The 7,851-nt window shown below is 49.7% G+C and overlaps 3 protein-coding genes across 3 annotated transcripts; 1 reads left to right on the forward strand and 2 right to left on the reverse strand.

Moving 5' to 3' along the window:
- The first annotated feature begins 509 nt into the window (after positions 1-509).
- LOC140765478 (uncharacterized) lies at positions 510-1,891 on the forward strand. The gene has a single exon (XM_073104589.1). It carries the CDS (start codon positions 595-597, stop codon positions 1,567-1,569), a length of 975 nt encoding a protein of 324 aa, XP_072960690.1. The 5' UTR covers positions 510-594; the 3' UTR covers positions 1,570-1,891.
- Positions 1,892-3,100: 1,209 nt separating this feature from the next.
- On the reverse strand, positions 3,101-4,120 carry LOC140764464 (subtilisin-like protease). Its single transcript, XM_073103044.1, has 2 exons — positions 3,790-4,120; positions 3,101-3,660 (listed from the first exon to the last, which is right to left on the reverse strand). The coding sequence occupies exons 1-2, from the start codon at positions 4,118-4,120 to the stop codon at positions 3,101-3,103; spliced, it is 891 nt and encodes a 296-aa protein (XP_072959145.1).
- Positions 4,121-4,552: 432 nt separating this feature from the next.
- On the reverse strand, positions 4,553-6,775 carry LOC140764468 (subtilisin-like protease). Its single transcript, XM_073103054.1, has one exon. The coding sequence runs from the start codon at positions 6,773-6,775 to the stop codon at positions 4,553-4,555; it is 2,223 nt and encodes a 740-aa protein (XP_072959155.1).
- Between the last annotated feature and the right edge of the window lie 1,076 nt (positions 6,776-7,851).

The following is a 7,851-nucleotide window of genomic DNA, read 5'->3' on the forward strand; positions in this document are numbered from 1 at the left end:
CTCCTCCCCCACGCCACGCCACCCATTTCGCGTATTGGCGCGGGACCACGTCATGCCTGCCTCCGGTGGGCCCAAATAGGTTGGCAGCCGTCCTGAAGAAGAAGCAGCTGCACCATCCATGTGGGACCCACACCTAGTCATTTGGCGAGTTTTCTTCGATTTCCCTTTTAATCCTTTGCTCGTCCGGACCACCACCTATGGTGATAGCCCAATTATACTATAATGAGCAAATACTTTAATGAAGATTCGAAGAACATTCTATTACCTCAATAAGATTGCGGTCATTAATATAAGTGCACCTACTGCGGTTATCGTGGTCCCCCAAACTACCCAATTTAACCCCAATATTAGACCCTGTGGGCCCTAATAAAGATCGGAAGGTCCAGATAGTTTGATGGTGTAGGAAAGTGATCATTATACGATCTCCAGAACCGTAGGATGAGCAAAGTAGAGGATTATAATAAAAGGAGGAGGCGTGGTGTGATTCCTAGGGTTTAGCAAACCTTTTCTTTTTCCCTTCGTTAATTGGGTTCGCGAGAGGACGCGGAGGAGAAAGATGTGCGCGTTTTCGTAGGGAAACGAAGCGAACGAGAGATGGATTCCAAGAAGGAAGCCGACGACCCGCAACGAAAGCAGCTGAAGGTATCACCTCACCTCGTCATCATGCCAAAGCAGGAGGTTTTGATTCCCAAATCGGAGCCGGTCGAGATGCTCGGCTCGCTCCATTTTCTCCGGCGAACCCCCAGTCGGAGCAAGGACAGGCATACCAAGGTTGAGGGCCGTGGCCGCAGGATCCGGATGCCGGCGGCGTGCGCCGCGCGGATTTTCCAGCTCACCCGCGAGCTCGGGCACAAGTCCGACGGGGAGACGATCCGGTGGCTCCTCGAGAAGGCGGAGCCGGCGATCATAGCCGCCACCGGAACCGGCACGGTACCCGCGATCGCCACCACCGTCGACGGTGAGATCAAGATCCCGACACAGGCGTCGACCTCGGCTGGTCCGGAGGACGCGGGAAAGAGGAGGAGGAAGCTAGAGACGACTAGGGCTTCGGGAGTCGCTGGTGGTGGGGCACTGACGACATCCACAGGGTCGGCGCCGATCGGACCGGTTTGGGCGGGGGTGTTTCCTCCAGGGGCGATGTGGGTGCTCCCGCCGGGGTCGACGACGGCGGGGCCGTCGAGCCAGGGGTCGATCTGGGCGATTCCACCGATGATAAACCTCGCAGCGTCGACGAGTCCGCTGTTTCCAGCGGCGGAGGAAAAGAAGCAGCCGGAGTTGCAGTTGATACCGGAGGTGGGGAAGCGGCGAGAGGAGAAGAAGAAGAAGAAGAAGAAGAAGAAGAAGAAGAAGAAGAAGAAGAAGAAGAAGAAGAAGAAGAAGAAGAAGAAGAAGAGGAAGAAGAAGAGGAGGAGGAGGAGAGTGCTGCCGAAGTCTAGAGTACTTCTCTGCTTTCCCTCCTCTTCTTTGTTTCTAGTTGTTCTTTCATATTTTTTTTTGCAAGTTAGTTTTCGCCTTCACGTAATTTTAAGAAAGTTAGTTAGTTGCAAAGCGCGGTGGTCATGGAGGTGAAGGTATGCTCTTGCTCCTCGCCATCTTTCAGTTTCATCTCTCTCTATCTTGTGGTCAGCACGTGCGCCCGTGAAGAATTAACTACTCCCACTCCTAGTGAGGCACTGGCCTTTTAACACGTGCGGGAGTGGGCCACGGCCCACATGTCATGTGAGTTGGGGTTCGTGCGGGCCCAATGGGTGTTGTTTGTGGGGTCGGATATTGTAGAATTCCTGGTGGGTCAAATTTTGGTCGGAATAAAACTTTAACAAGGGTGACTGACTGGTTTCCCTTTTTGTGGAGGGTGACTTGTCATGAATGATACATAATGGGATGGGATGCCTACTTGCCAATTAAATGTATCATAGAGAGCTAAGTTTGATCAAGCCAAGGTTTTTCGTCAAGATTAGCTTGAAACTAGTTTTGGTCCTTAGTAAATGGTTGGGCTTGGCTCACTAGCATCAAATACCTAAATTTGAGCCGCACAGGAACTACTTATATATTTGTGACTTGGAGCATGAGAACGTTACTAGCTGCGTTTCCTCTGTTATTCAACTACAGTAGGCTTGGTTTTTTTAGCATGGTTTAGTATTATTAATAATTGAATACAAACAGTTTGATTTGGTTACATAAGTCACTAAAAGAATAGACTGGTCAATTGCTATTTATCAACTTTCCTCATAACAATGAGACTCCTCACTACATACTTACCTGAAACCCACAACAAGTTCCCTTCTATCTGACTGCGCTTCCCACTAGAAGTCCAGCTCATTGTCACCTTAAAGCCCTGCTTCTCGTCCACCTTAGAGAACTGCAACGTCTGCGGCGAGACACTCGCAGTTACTTCCTACGGCATCTCAACCTTGGCAATGTACTTGTCCTCCTGGCTCAGCTGATTTGGATGGGTTGAAATTGCCGGTGCCCATGGCGAAGAAACTTGCAGGGTTTAGCTTTCTATCCATGATAGGTTTCCCATTGCGGTCAACAACGTCGGAGGTAGTCATGATTGCCGACTTGATCATCGCCGGAGTTCAATCCGGGTACTTGCTCTTGATCAACTCCGCGATGCCAGCCAAATGTGGGGTCGACGTCGACGTACCGGAGATAACATTAAAGGTCGTGTTGGTAGTCTTGATCCCGGAACTAGGAGGGCGGACTTCATACGTATGTATGCTGCGAGGACGTTTACTCCGGGGCCGACAATGTCGGGCTTTAGAATTCCGGGGCTTTGGACGGAAGGACCCCTAGAGGAGAAGGATGCAGTGGTGGGAGATGGCGAGGTTTGTATTATCGTACCCTTGAGGGAGATGGAGGCAGTTGGTTTGAACGTGGAATTTATGTAAGACAAGATCTTGGATCCATCAGCGAAGTTTACGAGAGATGCCGGGAGGAAATGACATCAGCGTATGTAGTGTAGCCATTGACATCTCTGTTGGCAAGTAGAAAGGCGGCACCGCCCGCATCCTTGACATGGGGGCTCATGACTATCCTCATGCCTATCATGTAGTCGAGTCGCTTTATACACACTACTTTCATCCCCTTCAATTTCACATCAGTTAGTACTCGAATCACAGTTTGCTGACACAGCTTTCTCCGGGTGGACGAAAGGAAGCATGGTAGATTTGAAGTCAGCGGGCTGGAAGGCAGATTCCCCATCGAGCTCTTCTCGGTTCCCGAGTTTGACCGTCGCTCTTATCTTTCTATCCATGGCGCTCACGTCCACGCTAAGAACCCACGGGGTTTCGTTCCTGAGCGTGCCGTCTCCCGGGCCGGAGTTTCCGGCCGCGCAGCTTACGAAAATACCCTTCTCCATTGCGCGGAACGCCCCGATGGCGATGACCCCTGGGTAGAAGGGAATTTTAAACACGGAGCCGAGCGATAGCGACATCACATCGACGACGTCCTGGACGGCGGCATCCATCCCTGCATGTATGTCGGACTTGTAGCATCCGAGGGAGGCCGCGGTGCAGTTGCCGATGCCGAGCACATTGGCATCTTTCACAAATTTGCCCGCGTCGGTGCTCGTGGTGTGTGTCCCATGCTGGAGACGTCGTTGGACGGCCCCTTTTCCCGTCGAGTTTTTGGCGACACGGGTGAATTTGTAACTGTTACCTTGTTGTTGCAAACTTCAACCAACTTTCTTGTGGAACCCAATCTCCCCTTCCATTTGAAAGACGGCGGAGGCATCCCTCCTTCATTGAACGAAGGATGTCGCGTGATGCCGGTGTCGAAGGCGCCTACATATAATGACCCCTTTCCCCATCCCGGGGCCACCCGGGAACCCGTCTCCCGGTTGCAGCCCTAGGAAGGCAGGGGTGTGAGTGGTCAAGAGAGGAAGCAGGCGATCTTCGTACGCTGTAAGGAAGCCCTCCTTCTTCTTCATCCACATCACCTCGTCCCCAGTCAGCTTCACAGGGAAGCCAGTGAGCACTTCGACGTAAGTGCAGATATTGCCCTCCGCCGCTCGGAGATAGGGAGGATGTGTGCTAACTCTCGAGGTCGGCACGGTGGGTAAAGGTTGTGTTCTCCGGTTGCCAGACGTGAACGATGTAAGTATGCAGCTCCGACGCATCCTTAGAAGCATTCGAAAGGAAGAAGAGGTAAGGAATAGAGAGAGCAGCGAATCAGTGCTCCTCATGGTGCAAGATGGAAGAGGTTTTAGTGGAGTTCACAAGGTCTAACCTTCTAATAATATATATATATATATATATACTCTTTATATATCTAATAAAAAATAATAATAAATCTTAATAAATAGCACTAATTTGCTCCCCTTGGATCCAGAAAATTCTTCTACACACGCTTTTATTTATACATAAATACATTCTAGTAGTAGATTACTATAATATATAATATTTTCTCAAATATTTTTTTAGTTAATTAGTGATATCGGCGATTCGCCCCCCTAATTAAAATTTCTAGCTCAGCACGTCATTGCTAGAGAGCAGCTCAACTTGATTAATGTTCGAAAACAGCAAACACACGAGCTACTTGGTAATTATTTCTAAACTTTCTTGACGATTACAATGGGACTCCTCACAACATACTTATCTGAGACCCATTTCAAGCTCCCCTCAACCAGACTTGTTTCCCCGTTTGAACCCCACCTCACTGTCACCTGATAGCTCTTCTTCTCCTTCACCTTGGAGAACTTTAAAGTCTTAGGTGACACAGTCACAGATGCTCCCTTGGGCACATCGACCTTGGCGGTGTACTTGGAGCCTTCTTCTCCCACGTTCGTCACCGTCCGATTCACCGTGACGACGCTGTTGGACTCAAGCTCGATCATGAACGACGGGTAGTTGAGCTCGGCCCCGGTGATCGACCCCGATTTCGAGCAATCTGTCTTGTTCTGAGTTATGTACTCGATTTGTTTGTCCGTGTATCCGAGTCCACAGAGATAAGCTATGTACTGTTTACCCATGGTGTCATAGACTAGCCCTGGCTCATCTGCTCTGGATGGGTTGACGTGGCCCGCGCCCATGGAGAAGGAAGTCGCAGGGTTGAGCTTTTCATCCATGATCGGCTTCCCGTCGCGGTCGACGACGTCTGAGGTAGTCATGATCGCCGACCTGATCATCGCCGGACACCAATCCGGGTGCTTGCTTTTGATCAATGCCGCGATGCCGCTCAAATGTGGCGTCGACATCGACGTACCGGAGATGACGTTAAATGCCGCATTGCTAGTACTCTTCTTATTAGGCCCGATTTGGAACGGCCACGCGGCGAGGACGTTCACGCCCGGGCCGATGACGTCGGGCTTTAGAACTCCGGGACTTTGGACGGAAGGACCCCTAGAGGAGAAGGATGCAACGGTGGGAGCTGGCGAGGTTTGTAATATCGTACCTTGGAAAGAGATGGAGGCAGTTGGCGTGGATGTGGAATTAGTTATGTAAGGTTTGATCTTGGACGCATCGGCGAAGCTTACGTGAGCTGCGGGAAGGTAGTGAGCTTCGGCGAGGGTGGTGTAGCCATCGGTCTCGCTATTCGCAATTATCATGGCGGCGCCGCCCTTGTCCTTGACCACAGCGCCCATAATTGTCCTCGAGCCAATTCGGTTACACACAACTATCTTCCCCTTCACGTCTGCTAGAGTACTCGGGTTGCAGTTTGCGAGCCCGCTACTTTCCGGGTAGACGAGAGGGAGCATGGTGGAGTTGTAGTCAGTGGGCTGGAAGGCGGACTCCCCTTGGAGCTCTTCTCCGTTGCCGAGTTTGACCGTCACTCTTATCTTTCTATCCATGGTGCCCGCGCCCACGGTGAGGACCCACGGGGCCTCGTTGCTGAGACTGACGCTGCCCGGGCCAGAGTTGCCTGCGGCGCAACTTACGAAAATACCCTTCTTGAGGGCGCGGTACGCTCCAACCGCTATGACGTCTTGGTACAAGGGGAGTGGGTTGATGGAGCCGAGCGACAGAGAGATGACATCGACGCCGTCCTGGATGGCGGCGTCCATCCCGGCGAGGATGTCGGACTGGAAGCATCCATATGACTCGCAAACTTTGTAGACGGCGAGGTGGGCGAAGGGGGCCATGCCGGCGGCGGTGCCATTGCAGTTGCCGATTACGTTGGCGTTGTTGACAAAATTGCCCACCGCGGTGCTTGCTGTGTGGGTCCCATGCCCGATGACGTCGATAGGCGGCGGCCGCCGCTTCTCCGTTTCCTTGGCTCCGCGGGTGGTATGAAGGAAGGTTTTCGCTCCTATGACCTTATTGTTGCAACCAACGCTGTTGTTGAACTCACACGTCCCCTTCCATTTGGAAGGCGGCGGAGGCATCCCCTCGTCGTTGAATGAAGGATGTCCGGGTTTGATTCCGGAATCGAGGAGGCCTACAATGACCCCTTTGCCCATCCCAGAGCCATCCCAGAAACCGTTTCCGGGTTGCAGCCCTAGGAAGTCAGGGCTGTGGGTGGTCAACAGAGGAAGCAGGCGATCTTCGTAGGCTACAAGGAAGTCCTCCTTCTTCTCCATGTGCTTTAGCTCGTCGTGGGTGAGGTTCGCGACGAACCCAGTGATTACGTCACTGTAAGTGTAGATAAACCGCGACTTGGCGGAGGCGGCCGTGCTCGGGGGAAAGAAGGAGATATACCAGTTCTCAAGATCTTCGCGGCCGGTGGGGCCGGTCCTCTCCGGTGGCCGGACGCCAACGATGTAGGTTTTCTGCGTCGATGCATCGTGCGCAGCACCGGAAAGGAAAAGTAGGAAGAGGAGGAGGAAAGAGAGCATCAAAGTAGAGCTGTCGATGATGCAAGTTGATGGGAGAGGGTTTGAGCTCTGCGTTGGCTCTGGAGAGTGTGTGTGTGTTCTGGCCTTCTATTAATAGGCTTTTTGGACGGAGAAATCCAGAGTGGCTGGTGAACGTCACAAGATTTCGACCGTTTTAAAGTGACTCATTTTGCCGTTTTAAAGCGACTCATTTTGCCGTTTTAAGGTGGAAAGATAAAATTCACGTGATTCCACAACTGTATGCGTTACAATCCCATGCACGTAGAGACAAAAACGGTGAGATGGAATCCCCATCATAAGCTGCGTGGCATCCAACCGTGCATCTCACTGACAAGTGTCAACACGGTTAATTATTTTTGATTCAACAATTAGTGCACAGATACATTAGTAACGTCAATTCGCTTAATTAGTGACAGGTCATTAATAGTTGTTTTGTCGAGTGCCAGCCACGACTACGGAAGAGCCAGTGGATCGCGCATAGAGATCCGAGTTGGGTCATTAGATTGCAATCACTTCACTTAGTGATAACCTACTTAGCACCCACCATCTCCCGTACTTAATTGTCTACATTCATTCTTATTTCCACTACCTTTTCTATGTGTCATTTGTGGTTGCACTGTTGGGGAGTCAGAATCCAATAACAAATGACACTTCAATGGAGTTAACACTCCTCGGCATATTACCAAGTGGTTTTTTAGATAGGATTATTTTCTATATTTTTTTAACTTTATTATCATTTATATTTTCTAATATACATATTTATCATTATACTCTATATTTTATCTTTTCAATATCTCAAAATAAAAGTACCTCATATTTTACTTTATAGTGTGGTTCCTTTTTATTTTTATCTTAATAGTGAAATTCTTTTATTTTTGTATTTATAATTAATCTAGCTATATGAGAATTGACTATTAAAAAAACTAATATCAGGGTGTTTTGAGGTATTAAAAAAATAAAATATAGGGTCCATAAATGCCCTATAATTTGGTCTAATAATAAAATAAAAAAATTCTAAAAAATGAATCGGTCTGGCAATAAGAAGTAATATAAGTGGTAAAATGCAAATTTCCTAC

Source organism: Typha angustifolia, chromosome 8 (assembly GCF_048772165.1).
Source record: "Typha angustifolia cultivar Huaian chromosome 8, ASM4877216v1, whole genome shotgun sequence".
Taxonomy (NCBI): Eukaryota; Viridiplantae; Streptophyta; class Magnoliopsida; order Poales; family Typhaceae; genus Typha; species Typha angustifolia.

Bases quoted from the DNA above. Each gene is read 5' to 3' on its own strand.
- LOC140764468 (XM_073103054.1), bottom strand. From the start codon at position 6,775: ATGCTCTCTTTCCTCCTCCTCTTCCTACTTTTCCTTTCCGGTGCTGCG.
- LOC140765478 (XM_073104589.1), top strand. From the start codon at position 595: ATGGATTCCAAGAAGGAAGCCGACGACCCGCAACGAAAGCAGCTGAAG.
- LOC140764464 (XM_073103044.1), bottom strand. From the start codon at position 4,120: ATGCGTCGGAGCTGCATACTTACATCGTTCACGTCTGGCAACCGGAGA. The intron at 3,661-3,789 runs GTAGGCGCCTTC...TGCAACAACAAG, and splicing joins GGGGAAAGGGGTCATTATAT to GTAACAGTTACAAATTCACC.